This window comes from Mesoplodon densirostris, chromosome 11 (genome assembly GCF_025265405.1).
Source record: "Mesoplodon densirostris isolate mMesDen1 chromosome 11, mMesDen1 primary haplotype, whole genome shotgun sequence".
NCBI classification, from domain to species: domain Eukaryota; kingdom Metazoa; phylum Chordata; class Mammalia; order Artiodactyla; family Ziphiidae; genus Mesoplodon; species Mesoplodon densirostris.
Window position 1 is genome coordinate 2233842 of NC_082671.1, and position 20876 is coordinate 2254717.

Consider the following 20876-nt stretch of genomic DNA (forward strand, 5'->3'; position numbering starts at 1 on the left):
TTGAGATACTCTGGGGCTTCTGGTCAGACGTCTTTTGAGATATAAGGCTGCTTAGTTTAAGGTCCTTTAAGAAGGTCTTTATGTCTGACGTCCAGTGTCTGAATCAGATGTGTATTTAAGTTGAACAGATACATTCACTTTTCCCTGTCTCGAAGTGAGCGATCTTTCTGAAGGTGATGTATTCAATCTGTACCCAAAGCAGGAACCTGAGAGGGTGAAGTGCCCCCAGATCACGTGGTCACGGCCAAGGCACGGAGCTCGTCCGGTTCACGGGAGGGCAGAGGGCGTTCCTCGAGAGGGTGGCTTCCCACAGGCAGACCTGCCTTAGCCACAGTGGTGAGAGGGTCAGGCGGGAGGCCGTGCCTCATGGTATCCCCTGCAGAGCACTGGGGTCCGCTCAGATGTTAGAGTTCAGGCTGTGGAGCGAACCACAGCGTTCGCCGTCTGTGCACCAGAGCCAGCAGGTCAAGTAGCAGTGACTTACGCCTGTGAAAACTTGGGCAGGGGTTTCAGAAAATCCAGTGGTGGGCAAGGAACAACGTGTCACCTGAAGCTCACTGCTGCTGGACCAGAGAAGGACGCTGAAGGTGGCCATAGGGTGCTGTAGGTGTTTTAGGCCACGGGTGGATGTGGAGCAGGCCCTTTAGGCCCTTTGCGGGCTTTACTGCCTAATCTCATTGGCACTGAATTGAGTGAAGATTAATTAGTCTTCCGCAGAAAAACTTGGGTAGGTTGCTGGCTTTGGGCCCAGAGTGGTTGGAATTTTGGAGCCCAAAGGTCTCATGGCAGTTGGTTATTGGCAGTTGGTCTTTGGGAGAAAAGCAAGTCAAGTCCTGGCTATACGTCAGCAGCCCCTGGACAGGGTGGGGGTCCTCCCCAGGGCAGGGTTGGCTAAGCAAGGAGAGGCTGTGGGCTGGGCCCTTTCAAGACCCTGCCAGAGCGTGGCTCAGGAATTTGCAGTGTTCCTTGAGCATAAGGAAATGAGGCTCGTTGTACCCCCTTTCTCTGAGTGTTTTATTTCTAGCCAGATGGACTCCTTCCCTCGCGAAGGTTAGGGCTGTAGCGGCGGGAGTGATGGTCACTGGTGTCAGAGCTCAGCGGGAATCAGCAGAATGAGAGGGCTGGCCTTGAGGAGTGTCTGCTTCAGAGACGACTGTGCTTTGCTGGGGAAATTACGCCGAAGTCCCATACCCTCTTAAGCTAATTGTGAAGGGAAACTGTGTTCTGTAGAGCTGGTTTAAGATTCTCCTTCTCAGTTTATTTCTGCTTTGGAGAAAACAGCTGAGATCTTCTCCATGAAAATAGTTGAAAAAAAATCATGGTCTTGGAGCTATCTAGCCCCACTCTCTTCTGTGGCCTGGAGCCAAGGCAGATCTGGTCAGTTTGCTGGGTGTGTGGGGTGGAGGTGGAGGGGGTCGTCATCAACCCTGTTGGAGATTTGAGATCTTTTTCCTTCATTAGCTGCCAGCCTCCTGAAACAGCTGCATCTTACTGCTCCTGTTTTACAGCCAGTCTTCCCAGAGGAAGCATACTTATACTTGCTTTATCTCCTCCTTCCTTCCCTGTTTCCATCTCCAAGAACCCTGTGGGCATCTGGTGAATCTTTTCCTTTGGACTGTCTAACCCTTGGGAGCTTAGACATCACTATACCAGTGACCTGTGATCCTCTGGTATCTGGAAAAGGTAAATATTGTCCTGAAATGTGAATTGAAAACAAAAGGCCTTTTCTTAATCAAGATCTGTCCAGAGATACCTTAGGAAACTCAGCTTTGGCCACTTCCTTGCCCTTCTCTCACCCCTTAAATCAATAACAAGTTAGTAACAAATGAATCTTCACACATATTTTTTCTCCTTTCTGTATTCTGTGACATTAGACTCTGTGGCCTACATGAGCCTTTTTTTTTTTTTTTTTTTGGCTGAGTTGGGTCTTCATTGCTGCGCACGGGCTTTCTCTAGTTGCGGCGAGCGGGGGCTACTCTTTCGTTGCGGTGCGCAGGCTTCTCATTGCGGTGGCTTCTCTTGTTCTGGAGCACGGGCTGTGAGTGCACAGGCTCAGTAGTCGTGGCTCGTGGGCTCTACAGCGCAGGCTCAGTAGTTGTGACACATGGGCTCAGTAGTTGTGGCTCGTGGGCTCTAGAGTGCAGGCTCAGTAGCTGTGGCGCATGGGCTTAGTTGCTCCACAGCATGTGGGATCTTCCTGACCAGGGTTTGAACCTGTGTCCCCTGCAGTTGCAGGCGGATGGATTCCCAACCACTGCGCCACCAGGGAGGCCCCCCATGTGAGCCTTTCATTTCTCTTTCTCCTCCTTCCCACTGTCACGTGTACTGAGTGCAAGAACAGAAATGAATGACTCTTCCTGCTAACTAGTGCCCCCTGAGCTGATGGGCAGGCAGACGTGGGCTTCACTCCAGAGCAGTGGCAAGTGTGGAAAGGGAGGAGGGATGTGCCCAGGTGAGAAGGAGCACAGAGGGGCGGGGGTGGTGGGCGGGGAGGAAGGCCGTGCCGGGCTGGGGGAGCACCGTGACCACACTTGAGGTGCGTCCCGGGGGCTGCGAGGATGACTGAGGACAGTGGACTATGTGTGGAGGGATGGAGCAAGGCTGCTGCTAGACCTCTGGGGCCTTTTGAACCTTGCTGAGGTTTTGGATTATTCCCTGAAAACACTGGAAGGCTGTAGTGGATCACATTGGAGGCAAGAGACCACATTTGCTCTTTAAGAAAACGCTCAGGAGGCACTTGTGTGGGGGATGGACTGGAGGGAGCTTAACATGAAAAGGCTGTCGTAATAGTCCCACTAGAGATTACAGGCGCTCCCACCAAGATTCTGGTAGGGAGGTGCTTTGTAAAGCAGAGGTCCCAGGGAGTTAGAACCAAGAGGTCTTTGCTACTGGTTGATCGGATTGCGAGATTAACACCGAGAAGGGTCTCAGATGACCCCCGGGTTCCATTGGTGGGTGGATAGTGGCAGCATTTGACTACATGAGGAGGTGAGAGCTGGGGAAGAGAGCGGCAGTGTCCTGTGGTGCACTCCTCAGTTTGAGGTGCCCGGGGATGTCTGGATGAAGGTGTTCAGTAGCGTTTGGATCTCAGAAGCCAGGTCAGCAAAGTTAGAAGTCTGGGGTCGTCCAGTTCATGAAGAGAGGGGCAGCTGAAACACTTGTAGCCACGTGAGGGAGCTGAGAAGCCTGAGGATAGTGGTGGTTGAGAAGCAGGAGACGGAGCCAAGGAGAGGAGGGTTTCCAGGAAGAGCAAGTGAGACAGGGGTTGAAGTGTCTGAGCCTCTCACAGCGCCCTCAGTGGAGTGATGAGGACAGAAGCCAGATTCAGGGCGGGGGGAGGTGACGGGGCGCAGTTAGGAGGTCATGCGGTGGGGACAGCAAGGGTAGACGGCGCCCTCAGCGAGCAGGAGGGAGGGGCCGGCAGCTGGAAAGGCGCACAGGTGTGTGGGAAGATGGGAGAGACCCCAGCATGCAGGCTGGGAGGGAGGAAGAAGTTTAAAGTGTATGACGGGTGGTGGTAATAGTTGCACAGGATGCGAACGTACTTAATGCCACTGAACTGTTCACTTAACAATGGCCTAAAAGGGGGAAAATGTACTACAGTAGATGGTGCCGGTTTCAGAGAACAAAGGGCCTCTGACTAGCGGGACCCTCCTCCTGGGAGGGTAGGGGTGAGGACAGTGAGTGGGGGCTGGAGAGGGGAAGGTGCGGCCCCCTGCTCCTGTGAGGCAGGGGGCATTAAGAGTGGACGGGGTGGGGATGGCTTGCGGGGCCTGAATCCCTGGGTGGTGCTGACCCCGCTCCCGACCCCCTAGGTTGATGTGGCCACATCAGTGTGCACTGCTGACTTTTTTTTCCTACTGTTCAGAAAAGTTCCATCCCTATCCCACCTCTGAAGCTGGTGTTACAAGGGTCCAGCTGTCTGTCTCTGTTTGCCCACCTTCTCCACTTAATCTCTGGGCAGCCTTGTCAGAAGCTGCTGGGCGGTGCGGCTCCCCTTTGTCTTCAGCCCTGAGTGAGGAAACGCTGCCTTTGCAGACAGCCCGGCTTATGACAGCAGTATGGATTTCTGAGACAGATTTTAGAGAGAGAGAGAGAGACACACACACACACACACACACACACACACACACACACACACACACACACACACACACACACACACTCTCTCTCTCTCTCTCTCTCTCTCTCTCTCTCTCTCTCTCTCTCTCTCTCTCTCTCTCTCTCACTATGGGTCTTTCCCTTCGCTTCCGGGGGAGGTGGGCTGGGAGCTGCCCTGTAACACTTCATGACACTGATAAACTCTTCTTCTCTGCAACCAGATTCTTTTCATGGGGGCTGTTACTCTGAAACCATCTGGCTGTGAAAACAAAGCTGCCTCCAGGGCTTGGCTCCTATCCGGCTCTCCCCTCCTGCTGCATGGGTGCAGGGGTCTGCCGGAGGGGTCTATAGAGGGAGGGTCCAGAGCAGGTGTGGCCGTGGAAAAGGCGCAGGTCCCCCTGTAGGATTCCTGGATCTGCGTGTTCCTGCTCCCAGCCTGGTGGCTGTCAGCCCATTTTCATTTGGCGACTTCCATCTCACGTCCCAACAGAATTCTGCTTGAATCCCCTGATGTCACGCATCTGTTCATGGATTCAAGAGGTAGTTCTTGGGCTTCCCGGGTGGCACAGTGGTTGAGAATCTGCCTGCCAATGCAGGGGACATGGGTTCAAGCCCTGGTCCGGGAAGATCCCACATGCCGTGGAGCAGCTAAGCCCATGTGCACAACTACTGAGGCTGAGCTCTAGAGCCCACGAGCCACAACTACTGAGCCCACGTGCCATAACTGCTGAGCCCACATGCCGTAACTACTGAAGCCCGCGTGCCTAGAGCCCATGCTCTGCAACAAGAGAAGCCACCGCGATGAGAAGCCCGCACACCACAATGAAGAGTATCCCCTGCTCGCCACAATTAGAGAAAGCCCACATACAGCAATGAAGACCCAACAGGGCCAAAAATAAATAAATTAAAACAACAACAGCAACAACAACAACAAAAAAGAGGCAGTTGTTGTGTGCTGCTCTGAGTCAGGACCCATTCTGGGTGTGACAATACAGCAGGGAGCAAAGTGGCAAAAATCCTTGTCCTCGTAGAGCTCACATTCTAGAGAGGAAGACAGTAACTGGCATTTATAATACATCAGACTGTGGTGAGTGCGTCGGGGAAAACAGGGCAAGAGGCTAAGCTGGGTGGGGGGTCAGTTTTAAATGGTGCGGTCAGGGAAGGCCACACTGAGGAGGTGACACTCGAATAACAGCCAAGGGTGGTGAGGGTGCATCACACACCAGTGAGCCCCTTCAGAGGACAGGCACCTGGGGAGGCAGGACAGGTTTTCCCTCTGTTCACTGTGTTATTTCTAGAGCCTAGAAAAGTGCTCAGCACACAACTACTGAGCCTGCGCACTAGATCCCACGGGCCACAACTACTGAGCCTGTGCTCTAGAGCCTGTGAACCACAACTACCGAGCCCACGTGCCACAACTACTGAGCCTGTACTCTAGAGTCCACGAGCCACAGCTACTGAGCCTGCACACCACAACTACTGAGCCTGCGCTCTAGAGCCCGTGAGCCACAACTACTGAGCCCACGTGCCACAACTACTGAGCCTGTGCTCTAGAACCCGCGAGCCACAACTACTGAGCCTGTGTGCCTAGAGCCTGTGCTCCGCAACAAGAGAAGCCACCGCAATGAGAAGCCCACACACCGCAACAAAGAGTAGCCCCTGCTCGCCACAACTAGAAAAAGCCCATGCGCAGCAATGAAGACCCAACGCGGCCAAAAATAAATAAAATAAAATAAATGTATTTTAAAAGAATTATAAAAAAAGGAAAAAGAAAAAGAAAAGTGCTTGACACACAACAGATGCTCAGTATTTTTTGAATGTGTGACTGGATCTGGGAGAGAGTATTTCAGACATAGGAGCAGCGAGTGCCCAGGCTGAGGGGAGAGTTTGTTCGCGGGGCAGGAAGGAAGCCGGTGTGACGGAGGGGATGAGTAAGGGGGGCCGCAGTAGCAGGAGGTGAGGGAGGTAAGGGTATGGGGTGCGGGTCTCATAGGGGCTCCCCAACACCTTTTCAGGGGGGTCCGTGAACTTAACACTATTTTCACAGTGATACTAAGCTGGAAATACTTGCCTTTTCCCCTCTTTTCTGCTCACGAGTGTACGGTGGAGTTTTCTAGAGGCTGCATGATACGTGATACTGCAGCAGATGGAGTGCAGGAAGCAGACGTGGGTGGGAATCCAGCTGTCTTAAATAAGCCAGACATTGAGGAGATTTGCAACAGTGTAAAAACATTATCACTCTAATCACTACATTTTTGTTTTGGAAAATATTTTATGGAAAAAATGTTAATTACTGTGTAATGGATTGTTTTAAACTGAATTAATATTGAAATTTTTCTCAGTTTTAACTTCACATGCAGTAAGTATTGATAGATCTTTGGGTTCTCAATATTTTTTTTTTTTTTTTGGTTTTTTTTTTTGGTTTTTTTGCGGTACGCGGGCCTCTTATTGTTGTGGCCTCTCCCGTTGTGGAGCACAGGCTCTGGACGTGCAGGCCCAGTGACCATGGCTCACAGGCCCAGCCACTCCGCGGCATGTGGGATCTTCCCGGACCGGGACACGAACCCGTGTCCCCTGCATCGGCAGGCAGACTCTCAACCACTGCGCTACCAGGGAAGCCCGGTTCTCAATATTTTTAAGAGTATAAAGTATGAGTCCTAAGACCAAAATTTTGTGAAACACTGTTGTAGGGCCTTGTAGGCCATGGTAAAAATGTTTGTTTTAATGCTAAGATGGGAACTGCATCCAGGACTCTGGCTGAATCAAACAAGATGAGTTTTAGTAAAGATAGCTGAAAGGTCCCAGTGGGTCTTGAAAGCAAAGTGCATAAGTATGGGGGTAGATTTTAGAAGCAGCACATTAGTGATAAAGATTTGGGGGTTCTGTGCGGTGGTGTCGGCAGTGAGGGGCACATTCCAGTTGAGCTCTTTTCTTTATAGTTGGGGCTTACATTCTGCTGGAGAAGATGGACAATACACAAATAAGTCACATACACTATGTCAGGTCATAACAAATGCCACAGGAAAAATGAAGCAAGGTGAGGGAGTTAAAGAGAAATGGGAGGTGGGTGCTCTTTCATCTGTGGCGGGGTCAGGAAAGGGTTCTCTAATGAGATGATGTTTGAGCAAAGCCCTGAAGAATGTGAAGAGGAAGCTGTGGGGAGCTTCCCTGGTGGTGCAGTGGTTAAGAATCCCCCTGCCAACGCAAGGGCCATGGGTTCCAGCCCTGGTCCGGGGAGATCCCACATGCTGCGGAGCAACTAAGCCTGTGCGCCACAACTACTGAGCCTGCGCTCTAGAGCCCGTGCTCCTCAACAAGAGAAGCCACTGCAGTGAGAAGGCCACACACCGCAACGAAGAGTAGCCTCCGCCCACCACAACTAGATAAAGCCAGTGCACAGCAACGAAGGCCCAACACAGCCAAAAAAAAAAAAAAAAAAAAGCCGTGTGGCCATCTGGTGGAGAGCATCAGCAGGGAGACCAGGCATGCAGAGACCTGGGTGGCCGCTGCTGGGGGTACTTGGTGAACAAGAAGGAGGCCAGTCTGGCTAGAGCCTAAGGAGTGTAGGGGACGGGAGTGCGGTGGGTCACTCCGGGCCTCAGAGGCCAGTGTGAGGACTTCGGATTTAACTGTGAGCCGGGAAGCCGTGGAGCCTTAGAGCAGAGGTGTAACCTGATTGGACCAACATTGAGTGAATGCTCAGGCTGCTATTGGAAAACATTCGGGGGAGGTGGGACTGGGACGGTGGCAGCAGGGAGGGGCTCTGGAGGAACCCAAGGGAGGGATGACATGACTTTGATGAGGGTGGGGGACGACATGGTGGAGAGTGGTTGGATTGGGCTGTACTTTGAAGATGGAACAGACAGACGATACTGAAGAACTGACTATGGGATGTGACAGAAATTAGCATAATTCTAAGGGTGTTAGACTGAGCAGCTGGCTGGATGTTGGTGTCATTTGCTGAGATGCAGAAAATACTAAGGAAGAAGCAGGCTGGGGATAGGAATGGGAATCAAGGTCGTGTGCATGTTAAGTTTGAGATGCTTGTCAAATTTCCGAGTAGAAATGTCAAATAAGTGGTTGATTTTACAGGTTCAGAGGAGAGAAAATAAATTTGTGCACCAGTGATGATCTCTATGTAAAATGGATACTTAAACCCATGGTACTGGGGGACATGGAGGGCAGAGTTTTTCAAAGTGGATTATGTCTCATTAATGGGTCATGAAAGCAGTACAGTGGGGACCAACAACTTTAAAGAATGAGAGAACAGAAAACGTCAGAATATTTCAGTAGTAAAGGTAACTTGTGACATTTTTCAAAAATTACATTTATGGGGGTGGGTAGTGGGGGTGGGATGAATTGGGAGATTGGGATTGACATATTTACACTAATATGTATAAAACGATAACTAATTAAAAATATCAAATAGAAGTGGAGAGCAAAAAAAACAAAGTACGCAGTCTGCTTCCCCTAAGCGCTACCAATATAATTTGCATTTAAGTTGCTTACGTGCAGTCTTGAGCAGTAGATTCTGAAAGCTACAAAATTTTGATTGATTGAAATTAAAAATAGCTTTATTGTTAAGAAAAATTACATTTACATAAACTATATATAGAGAGAACTGTGTGTACGGTTTAAAAAGTTAGGAAGCCACTGTTGTTCAGGGAGTGGATGTAGATTGAGAAGAGACCCAAAGATTAAGTGACCCCGTGACCATTTCAACATGCGAAGGGTGGGGATATGTGAGGGACCAGTAAAGGACACAGGAAAGTATCTGTAGAGGCCAGAGGAGAACCAGGAGGGTGGTGTCCCGGGGCCGCGGAGAGGCGTGGTGGGCTGTGACTCGAGCTCTGGGCTGGTGGAGGAAACTAGGCTTGAGAATTGGCCGCTGGACTTGACAGTGTGGCAGTCACTGTGTCCTTGGTGAGATGTTTATGTGCAGCAGTGGGAATGAAGCCTCATTGTTGTAGGTTCAGGGACAGTGGGAGAGGAAGTCACGAGCACAGCACAGACAGTTCTCCTGGGGAGCGGGGTACACTGGTCAGAGGAGATGGGGACGGGGCAGGGTTTTTAAAGATGAGAGCCTACGTCAGTGGGAATAGTTGTTGGGGGAGGGACTGATGCAGGAAGAGAGGACCAGTGCAGGAGGCAGTGTGTGTGGTTGAGTAAGGGGGGTGGGATCGGTGCACATGGGTTGCTTCACGTGGGCGTGTTCATTGTCACGGAAGGAGAGCAGTTGAGATGGGTATCGACGTGGTAGTAGGAGCTTATGGAAGAATGCTGAGGTGAAGAAACTGAAAGCCACGTCAAAAGAGAAATGGTTGAAGGAACTGAGGAGGACATGAAGGTAGCACATGTTTGGACGGCTGGCCTGTAAAAGAGGAACTAATTTTGTTCTGGATACTTCCAAGGGGAAATTTTGGACCATGGAGTAAAAAACTATGGGGTCTTCTACCTAGAAATTGTGTCCTTGGGAAATTAACATTTCAAGCTGCTCAAAGATGGTGAAGACTGCTTCACAAGGTAGAACGCCGCCTGTCAGTGCAGCCCTTTGTGTGTGGTGGTCGGTACACAGAAGATGCAGGTGTGGGGTGGCTGCTCACACTGGGGGGTCCTTCGGATCTTGACCATCGTATGTTTTGTGATGCGTGGCAGTTGGTAGCAGGCAGACCAGACAACTGAAAAACCCCAGATTCCGTGCCACGTTGACCTCTTGCCAGCAGTTCATGTGTTTACAAGGCTTTTGCTGCAGGGTCTGCCCCGGGGAGCAGGAGATGCCGGAGGTGTTTCCCTACAGCTCCACAGCTGTCCTTGCGGGAGTATCGGTATCCTGTTGGGCTGCCGCAGCTTTGGTGTTCTCTGAGCCCCTGTCCAGCAGTGGCCCTCGAGGTCACCCTGCACAGCGACCAGGCAGACCACTTCCCGAGTCAGCACAGGTGCCGGTGGCTGGGTAGTCCTCTAGTCGGCAGAACCTCACTGAGCACCTGCTGTGTGCCGGGAACTGGGCACACAGTGCCGAGCTCCGTGGCTTGGGGCCTGCCCTTGTGCAGAAGAACAGCTTTTGGTTGCGCTCTCCCACAACCTCAGTGAGCCTCCCTCCCCAACCAGAGGCCCTTTCCTTGCCCTGACAGCCTGGATCATAACAAGGCTCTCAGACTTGTGGGCAGGAAGGGGTTGGTCTTTTGGTCTCTGTCCCTCAGCTCTGGACCCTTGGTAGTGAGTAGGTTGAGATTCACCTCCTGTCCTGCCCTGGGTTTCTGCAGCGAGTGGAGTAGCACTGGGTGATTCAGAAATGCTTTGTGATCACCTCCTGAGAGGGGCTGAAGATGGCTCAGGTGCCAGAGCTGCTGAGGGATGCAGGCTACGGAGTACTCAGCCTTTCAGCTGCCACTCGGAGGGTCACTGTGACCCCAGAGTGCCCTGACCTCCATTTCAGAGGAGCCCATACAGCGATGAATTGTGAGAAGAGAAAGAATCTTGTATTGTGTGTCCTTGCTAATAAGTTCACCCGGAGCACTCTTCCTCGAGGTTCTGGACCGGGGATGTCGTTCTGATGAGCTCTTGTTTCTCAAGCTGTGTTCTCAGGTGGTTCTTCCTTCGAATGGCTCTGGCCTTGGGCTCTGGATACAAAACCTGGCTGCACCGTTTTCCTGCTGTGTGACGTTTAAACGTCTTTAAGCAGCAGTTTTCCACCTGCAAAATGCAGGTGGTAGATTGTGGTGACGGTGGAGATGCGGTGTGGATCTGACCGCCAGTAAGTATTCAGTGTTGGCTGTTTTCACTGTCACTGACAGTCCTTGTATCTTTCTTGTTTGAACATCTGAGTTTGGCAGGAACTTGGCCACTCGGGTGTTATCCTTTAGCCCTTCCTGCCCAATGCCATGGTCACAGCTTCTGGGACGAGTGGAGTGGGGAGGGTGAAGAGTGAGGGAGGGACAAAGGAAGTTTTACAACATTTTTCTTTCTTTCAAAAGACAGAGCTGTCTGAGTTCTCTCATTCTGTTATATGAGTAGCCACGTATTTAGCTGAGTATAATAACCTTTTGTTGATGGGATTATCAACGACTAGATAATAACAACACTCCTGCCATTTACTGGGTCTTGCTGTGCACCTGGCACTGCTAAACATTTTGCATTCATTACCTCAGTTCCTGCAAAACCCTGTGATTCATTGGACATTACCTTCACTTTGCAGGTGAAGATACTCTTCCTGAGACACTGGGGCTGGGGCATTGTTCTTTTTGACTCTTTGTTTTCCCGGGTTATTTGGGACAGACACTGGCATTTGCATCGTCATCAGCCATTATGTTTACTGGTGTTTGGCTCTGACTTGGACTTGTTAGTGTTTGCTTGGGGTGACAAAGGCAGAGGTCATTTCTTTTCTTTTTTTTTAAAGTTATGTTTTACATATATATTTTTTTGACCCTTCAATATTTTATTTTTTTAATGATCCCATTTATATATATTAAAAACATTTTTTATTGAAGTATAGTTGATTTACAATGTTGTGTCAATCTCTGCTGTACAGCAAAGTGACTCAGTTATATACATATATACATTCTTTTTTTTTAATGTTCTTTTCCATTATGGTTTATCACAGGATATTGAGTATAGTTCCCTGTGCTATACATTAGGACCTTGTTGTATATCCATTCTAAATGTAATAGTTTGCATCTACCAACCCCAAACTCCCAGTCTATCCCTTTCCCTCTCCCCCTCCCCCTTGGCAACCACAAGTCTGTCCTCTATGGGCAGAGGTCATTTCTGACTCCTTGGTCAATTGTGTAGGTGTTTTTCCTGAAGAAATAGGTTGCTATCAAAGAAAGTAAAGTAAAAAGTTTTGAGAAGATACAACATTAGGGGTTAGCATCTTTCAGAATTGGAGACTTGGAAGAGAACCCAGAGGTCCTGGTCCAGGCTCTTCTCAGACCCCTCTAGAGAGGGCCGTTCCACCTCCTAGAATAAGGCAGTGTGAGAATCCATAACAGAAGCGCTGCATTCTTGCTAGTTGCTCCTCCCTGCCCAGGCTGACTGTGTTCTTAGACACCCCGTTTTGGTGGCACATTAGATAGAACTCTCCTCTGTAACATCCCCCCGCTTCTCCTCCACCTCCCCCAGCCACGTGGGGACCTCCAGACAGACTCCCACTAGGGATTCTTTTCCCTTGTCAACTCCACAGAAACTAGAGTGTTCCTACTGCAGGTCAGGCAGAAGCTGCAGAGACCCGGTCCCTGCCCTGTTGAAGCCTTGAGGTGGTGGAGGAGAGAGCCATTCCAGTCACTTGCTTGCGGGATCGCAGGCGCGGATGAGGACCGGCGCGTGGGACCAAAGAGCAGATCCATGGAGTGGGGAGGGGCACGGGGGCTGGTTCCCGACGTCCTCAGTGTCCCGCCGAGTGTCCATTAGATGCTAAATAGGCTGGAAAGTCAGGGAAGCACTGAGGATGGAACCAAGGTGGCAACGAGAATTGTGAGGACGACTCTGCTTTCCTTCCTGTATCTTGAGCTTGCTTCCTCGGGACCTAGAGGACCTTGTCTTGCGGCCATGAGAGATGAGAGCCCTTTGGGACAGGAGCTGGGAAGCAGTTGGGGCGACGAGGAGTTTGATTCCCAGACAGTCTGATTTAATCAGGTGCCCCAGGCGAGGGACTCAGTGTCCCCACCCACAGATGGTGGTGGCGTGAGCGGGCCTTTTGCGGAAAGACTGACCAAGAACTCAAGGCATTTGGCTACTTTGGTCCTTGTTTCTGTAACACATGAAGGAATCTCTGTAATCTGAAGTGCATTTGTCATCGAATTTTCCTCCTAATGACATTGTAAAACATGTCTTCCTATCTGCCTTCCTTCTAAGGTCTGTTTAGACAAGTCACGCCTCTGACTGCATGGGCTGGGAAAGGAGCATTTCATAGATCTTTTGTAAGAGTCAGATTTGCACATATGCCAATATATTAGTGGTGCAGTGGCTAGGGAGAAAATTAACCAAACTTGACTCTGATTTCTTACTCTTGAAGTATAATTCTTGTTTTGTTGTTTTGATTCTCTTTCCTTTTTCTATTTTTAAAGATAAGTCTCCCCCACCCCTCAAATAACCACCCATCTATTCTAAGAGCTAGAGACTGAGTGTTCTCCAACCAGCCATGAGTCAGTGACAACCTTTTACTCTTATAAATAGAAACATAAACTCTGTTCCTGCATGCACTTCATAGGCTGTCTCTCTAGCACTTTCCTCCACAGCCAAGGAGTGTGCTTCTGAGTCAGCACTCAGCTGCTGTGGGACGGAACTCGCAGGCCATTGCCGGTGGCAGAGGTCGCACTGACGTGCGGAGAGCGGGCCCCACCTCTTCCTCATCTCTCCTCAGGCTCCTCCCTTCTCCCGTCCCTTCCTTCCACACCTTGACTTTTCATTCCTCAGGGTTTCTGGCACCTTCCGGCCAGGTTTCCTGGTATGTAGGCTCCTGCGCTTATGATTGTTGATTTTCCCTGGCTAGTGGGACGTGCAGCACATGGGGGTGGTCCAGGAGAGGCCCGAGGAGCACGACCTGGGCTTGACGTTCAGGAATGAAGGCATGAGGCCGATGGCGGGAGCGGCCCTTCTGCCGTCTGCCCAGCTGCTCTTAGCGTGAGCCCAGCGCCGGGTAGTCCCCAGGCTGCACGAGGCTGTCCTGCCAGCAGAGCTGCAGAACAGACACTGGAGTGTCTTCTGCTACGGCCACTTGGCTCGCAGAGGGGAAAGCTGAGGCAGCCCGAGGGAATTGGTCTTGTGTAGTCTTACCTCGGGTGCCTGTCACATTGTTCCAGGAACCAGGTTCCCGCTACTTATCTGTTGTCATTAGTGACCTGCAGGTGGAACTCTCTTACACTGGGCACTTACTCCCCGTCTGCCTCTTGCAAGCAGGCTCTCTGCAGCTGTCCGGGAGCGGCTGGAACCTGTTCATTTGGAAGTGTTTTGCATCAGCAGAAGGATTGGGGGCCAGTTATTAATGAAGGTGTTCATCTGTGGTGAGGTTTGATTTGAGCAAGTGCTCAGCTCTTTGGAAGTAAATGTTTGTTTCAAACAGGGTGGGCTACAGCCAGCCAAGGGGGTGTGAGCCCACACATCAGAATTCTTCTTTGAAAATAAATGCCAAGACTCTTAGGGCGGGGTGAGACAGGGGAAAGGCCTTTAGAAATGCATGTCGCAGGATCTTGAGCGTGTTGGTGTCAGCTAGAACACGGTGGTACCTCGGCCTCCAGATCCTGGCAAGGGAGTGGAAGGTGGCTGCTGCTGTTTAGGAACAAAGAAAAATAATTTTCTTTCTTGACGAGGGGCAGAGAGGTCAGAGCCGGTGTGTTCAAAGCTTTCTGAACACTGTGACTCCGGTGGGGTTCGAGAGAGCCGTGCACACAGGTGGAGCACGCACGGGCAGGAGCGCTGGCCGCACGAGCACAGCAGATAAAGCTGCAGAGGCCCCGACGGGCAGCACCCGGGACCCTTGTTTCTAGTCGTGGGTTATTACCCTTTCTTCTGCTTCTGAATGAGCATGTCTGGTTTTCTGTGCCACTTAAAAGCCGTCTTTTGACTACCTGCAGTTTCTGAGATGAGCATTGACTTGTAAGAAGAGGAATGGGCTCTTTTTAGAAACTTTAAAATATTTCTCTTGCTGCTTAGCACTACCTAGAATAAACTTTTATTTAGGGGAAACTGTAGGTTAGTTCCAGGTAATTCCATTTCTTGTTGGACTCCTGGCCACGTGGCTATTGGGACAAGCTGTTGTTTAGCAGTGTGCATAGGAGGGGTTGTTGAGTTAGTGATGTATTTGAGATGAGAAGCCAAGTCAGTGTGTTTCAGGTAAAGAATTACCATCTTCACCTCGGCCTCCACAGAACAAGTGCTGTGTCTGTTGACACAGAAAACACAAGAGGAAAGTGGCAGTTCCTCGTATTTAGGTATTGCCTTCTCTCAGGAAACCACCCACACCTCCAGTTGGTTCGATTCAACCTTATAATACATGGTGAAGTGTGGAAAGAAGCAGAATCTTGCTCCTGCTTCCCAAGGGGGCTTCTCCTGCCTGTAAGAGCTTCAGGATGGGACGTGGGGCTCTTCCAGGCCTGGGGAGGCAAGCAGAGGGTCTCATCAGCACATAGTTTGGTGGCTCCCTTTGCCCTGGGCTGGTTCACTAAATAGCAGGTCACTTCTCACTTCCACCCCTCCTCCCCCCAACACAGTGCGTCAGCAGCTCCCTTCCTCCATCCCCTGCCATCTCCACGAGCAGGTCCTCTTTAAAGCAGAGCTCGGGCTCAGCCCTGTTTGTCACCCGGTGGGAAGTCGCCTGGAGCCCCGGGCCTGAGTCCTGAGGCTGGGAGGGTTTTCCCACACTGAACTCGGGGCATCCACTCTCACCTCGTCTCACACGAGGGAGAACTGAGGCCGAGTGGGGCAGCCCGGGCCCGGCGCGCGTGGACCCAGGGCCGAGGTGCTGCTTGTCTTGTTGCCCTGCCCTGCTTCTCTGCTCGCCCTGTCCCAGCCTCGGGCCCTTTGCCTCCCGCCCCCAGCAGCAGTTCTCCGCAGTGATGACAAGTAAGCGTGGTATAGACCCAAGGCAGGGAGTGGGTGAAGGAGTGCATGCGGGGCCCCTCCCTTCTTGAAGCTTCTCCCAGCAAACGTAGGCTGATGGGTGCTGGAGGTTTTTGATAAGTAGGAGGTATAGACGGCATCATTACTGCTGTCAGGTTTCTTTGTGGGCAAAATGGAATGGCTGTAAAATCCTGCTACCTGCCACGTGCCGTCCTCATGGCAGGACTTCAGTCCCTGAACGCCGACCTTGGCTCTGCTCTCAGACCTCTCCGCTGTGCCTCAGAAGCTCTTCAGGGCACGCTCATCCTCGGCTGCCAGCTCCTCCCTCGCCAAGTCCAGATCTCCCCCGGAGCCCAGGGCTCCCCCGTGTGGTCTGACCAGCCTTCACAGGTCAGCTACCACCTGTGTGCTGTGCCCGCGGAGCCGACTCAGCCGACAGCCTAGTGAGCCCTCCCCTAAGGCAGCTCAGCTGTAACAGGGCTTCCGCCACAGGTGAGGGCTTCTGTCTGTAACCCCTCGGCCTGGGCGCACCACTCACTCCACAGGGAACATCCCCGACCCTTTCATCTGTAAGAGCCCCTTGCAGGCCTTCCAGTCTACTTCCTCTTCCACGTCCTGTGCTTCCTCCCTGCCTGGCTGACACGAATTCATCCTGAAACCCTCAGCTGTCATCCCTCAGGGGCTCATCCTGGACGAGGATCCCTCCCCCATGATGTAGGCGCTCTTCCCCTGTGTTCCCACATCCCTTGAGACTCTCTCTCTCTGACACTTAGTAGGGCACATCTAAGCTGTTCACCCGCTAAACTGTAAGATCCTTGAAAGCAACCGCAGTCTTCCTCATTTCTCTATCCGCGGTGTCTCAGACGGTGCCTGGAGTCTAGAGGACTGGCAGCTTATTACGCTCGTGTAACGAACGCCTGCAACACTTAGAAAGTGCACTCTGAAAAGAGTTATGTCTCCTAGAAAACGTTTCTAGATGCAGCTTTGGATTTGCTAACCGTTCCTCTTTCTTTCTTTATTAGATTAACGTGACGGCGTCAGGTGGATCGACAGCCCCCCACCGCCCCATTTGTCAGGGGCCTGAGAGTGGGGAGACATGGAGGAGCGTAAGAACGAGGCGACGAATCGGGCTCACATCCTCTTTGACCGGTTCGTGCAGGCCACCACTTGCAAGGGGACACTCAAGGCCTTCCAAGAGCTCTGTGACCACCTGGAGCTGAAGCCTAAGGACCACCGCTCCTTTTACCATAAGCTCAAGTCCAAGCTCAACTACTGGAGAGCCAAGGCCCTCTGGGCAAAGCTGGACAAGCGGGGCAGCCACAAAGACTACAAGAAGGGAAAGGCGTGCACTAACACTAAGGTAGGGGCGGCCGCCCAGGCCCTGGGCACTGACCCAAGGACTCAGCTGGAGAAGGAGAGAGCATTGGGTGGAGGTAGCCTGGTGAGGACAAGGCTGCTTAGGCCACAGCCTAGGGAGGCCGTCAAGCTCACACTGCGGCAGAACTTTGTGGATCCACCACCTGTGTTCATTCATTCGACTGTTCTGTGTGCCCCGTTCTTATCCTGTGGATTCACGTAGGAACATTCGGGGTTTCAGCTACTGAGAACAACCCTGAAGTCAAACACCTTAGGAGTTGTTTGATTTTGCTGAGGCTCTAGTTGAATCTCAGACTGTTAGGAGGATGCAGGCCTCTGAGCAAAGAGGTAGCCAGGCCCTGTCCGTGTCCTGTCTGACCGTGGCAGCCTGGTGCTTGGCAAAGTCATTGTTCCAGACTCAGCCTCTGGTAAGGTGTAGAGTATTTGCCAACTTGGGGATTTTTTTTCCCACAGGCTTCAGATCTCTTTTCATCCATTTTCCAGAGGTCGATCTTGATAAGCAAGGGCTTTGTAAACCAAAGTATTTCTTTTGCTTTCTTCACAATCTAGAGAAATAGAGTTTCCATGAAACAGGTAGGCCTGGGCAAAGACCCGAGATGCCCGGTCACCTGTGCAGGGGGAGGCGTGGGGAACGGAGAAAGGTGATACATTCCTGCTGTCCTCCTTAGTAAGAGCACTTTCTGTGAGAAGTTCGGAAAAGCTAGCAGGGAAATGAAGTTGCAGATGACTTTGTGACTGTTGTTACTGTCCTTTCAAGAGCCTTAACTTGCCCTGTGTTGGTTTGCATTTGGGTAGACATTCATTCATCCACAAAATGCAAGTAATTCAAGTGCACTCTAGAGTTGTATATATATACATACATACATACATACATTTATTTATTTATTTATTTATTTATGTATGTATGTATATATGGCTGGCTGCATTGGAGGTGCTTCCCTGGTGGTACAGGGGTTAAGAATCTGCCTGCCAGTGCAAGGGACATGGGTTTGAGCACTGGTCTGGGAAGACCCCGCATGCCGCGGAGCAACTAAGCCTGTGCGCCACAGCTACTGAGCCTGCGCTCTAGAGCCCACGCTCCACAACAAGAGAAGTCACTGCAATGAGAAGCCCACACACCACAACGAAGAGTAGCCCCGCTCGCTGCAACTAGAGAAAGCCCGTACACAGCAACGAAGACCCAACACAGCCAAAATTAAAAATATAAATAAATAAATAAATTTATATGGGAAAAAAAAGAATAAAAGGAATTGGAAGCCAGAAACAGTGCATGTCTTTCTTCTGAACGTGCATGCCAACGAGTTAAGATAAGTGTGCGGTCTCACCCTGAGTACTTCTCTAGAATATGGATCTTCAAGATCATTTCCCTGGATTTTCAGTCTAAAGTTGGTGATTTTAGAACTCTTTTCTGCACATAAAACTTTGGCTCTTGAAAATTACCACCTTGGAGTCTCTCAAGTGGTAGGTCCATTCCAGGACCCTAAGATTGCTTGGCTGTGTATTTAATGATCTGTGCCTCTGTGGACAGAGATCTACTTGACTTAGAAAACTTCCAGAAGGTTTTCTCCTGTTTTTGAGAGATGAGATGTGATCTTCATATTGTGTGTTGATGTGAGGACCCAGGTAAACGTGATCTGCAGGTGCCACGTCTGAGTTTCTGTCCAGCACTTACAGTTAAGTCTCCTCCATCCAGAGCACTCACAGCTTTTCTTTGAAGCCATTGCAGGCACTCCGCTCTGACCCGGATGGGTTTGAAGGTTTCTTGGTCATGGGGAGAATAGCCCTACTGGGGGGCTTTAGGGAATGGTGGTTATGCGCTCAAGAGGTGCTGCCTTCGCCCTGAAAGCAGTTGTGTTTTTCAGTGTCTCATCATTGGAGCTGGCCCCTGCGGTCTCCGCACAGCCATCGATTTATCCTTATTGGGAGCTAAGGTGGTCGTGATTGAGAAACGAGATGCCTTCTCCCGCAACAATGTCTTGCATCTCTGGCCATTCACCATACACGATCTGCGAGGCCTGGGTGCCAAGAAGTTCTACGGCAAGTTCTGTGCTGGAGCCATCGACCACATCAGTAAGTAAAATCAGTTCTCCTGTAGGATCCCACCCCTACCCTCTACTCTTTTTTCAGGAGAAAGAGGCAGGCAGATTACCGGAGGCATTCGTACTCAGAAGCCCAGTGTGTCCTGACATCCTTAGTATCTATTGTGTAGAAAACACACTCAGCTTGGAGTCAAAATACCTGCCCTCCAGTGGTTCTGTAACCTGAGATTCTTAACTGCCAGTGTATCTCCTATGAAATTAGTTCAGCTTAAGGAATTCTAACATCCTGAGCGCTTCCTGAGCACCGGCAGTGGGTGGGATAGGATTGGGGCCAGGCTAGGAAACAGACTGCCAGTTTGGGCTTTGACCCTCTGGTGGCTCTTGGTCCGATGGGAGAAGCATGAGGTATGCAGCTTGCTGTGGTGTGCCAGGTGGGTACTCTCCTAATGTGAGAACAAACACTCTGGGGATGGTCCTGGGGAGCCACAGTGATGGAAGAAGCAGACTCCTAGTCTGGCTGTGAATGGCAAGTAGATAGTGGGATCCCTTTGACTGAGTGGTTCTCGTGAGGTCTGCAGCGTGGAGGGCTCCTGCTCTCCTCCTGTCCCCTCCAAGCTCAGCCTGGGCTGTGCTCGAGGCAGTAGAAGTTAATGCAGACGGTGCTTTTGTTTGCAGGCCGCTCTGAAAGGCGGTTCAGAAAAGACTGTTGTCTACATTATGAAGTTGAAGTCTTGTCTGTTGATCATCATTAATGATTGCAGGACAGCCTTATCAAGGAACTGTTGTTCTGAGCTCCTCAGATGTGTCCTGTAAACATTCAGCTACTCAACCCTTTGCTCTTTGAAGCAGTTGTGCCAGTTTATCAGACACTGGCCAGCAGATGCCACATCCCACCAGCAGCAGAAGCACTCTGTGCATCTGTCGGGCTGTAATGGGTAACAGCCATCTGCAGGAATGAGATGTGTGCTGGCAGGGGATTTAGCAAGTCTTTGGGGGTGTGACGTGGAATGGTGGAAAGTGGGGGAGATAGCCGAGACGGCTGCGTGGAGGACTAGCACGTATTCCTAGCACATTGGTCGCAGCCTGTAGGCAGTCGGTGTTAACGGTGGACCGACGTCAGTATATCAGCGGACTTGTCTGCCTTGTGTGTGGCAGGATTTGTCTTGGAGCTGAGAGGGTCCCACATCAGGGCCCAGACTTTCTCTCAGTGTACCTGGGCCCATCCGTGTCTGACACCTGGGAACTATCCATTGGACACTGAACAAATAAATAAGTCTCACTATGATAATGAGCAAGATTTTCCATTATTTTGAGCCTTAGTTTCTGCAGCTGTAGACCAGTGGTGGGAGGGGAATGGTAAGAGACTAAGGTTGGTTTGAGGGATCCCCTCTCAGCGTGTAAGAGTGTGTGAAGACCAATGAGGGAACAGGCTGAGAGAGAGAGATGCCGTGGGCAATTCAGGCAGCAGGGAAGCCCTTTGTATCCAATTGGAAGCACCCCTGGGGGTGCCTATCTTCTGCCTCCTGTGGTGAGTCCTGTCAGGATCGTAGGTGCTGCTCGATCACTGTGGCTCTGTGTCATGGAGGATGGAAGGGACAGTCTCCTTCTGTCTTAGAGCTTTCGAGAGGTACGCTTGCGTGTCTCTCTAGAACACCTCTTGCACTGAATTGTATTTGCCCTTGAGAAAGAAAGGAAGACGCTATGGAGCATGGCTCGGAAAAGCCGCCTGCTGTAGGTGGCCTTGAGCATCTGGATAAACTGCATTGGTGGACGGGGGGACCGGAGCAGTGATGCTGACTGGTCCTC

The 20876-nt window shown here is 51.1% G+C and overlaps 1 protein-coding gene across 13 annotated transcripts in view; it reads left to right on the forward strand.

The window, feature by feature from the left end:
* MICAL3 (microtubule associated monooxygenase, calponin and LIM domain containing 3) overlaps positions 1-20876 on the forward strand; it is a 175476-nt gene that overhangs the window by 57876 nt on the left and 96724 nt on the right. For all 13 annotated transcript variants that reach the window (XM_060112932.1, XM_060112938.1, XM_060112941.1 and 10 more), the window contains 2 exons: positions 16677-17014; positions 18894-19101. In XM_060112932.1, the coding sequence (XP_059968915.1) occupies positions 16751-17014; positions 18894-19101 (472 nt within the window). In that variant the 5' untranslated portion in view covers positions 16677-16750. The remainder of the gene's footprint in view (positions 1-16676; positions 17015-18893; positions 19102-20876) is intronic.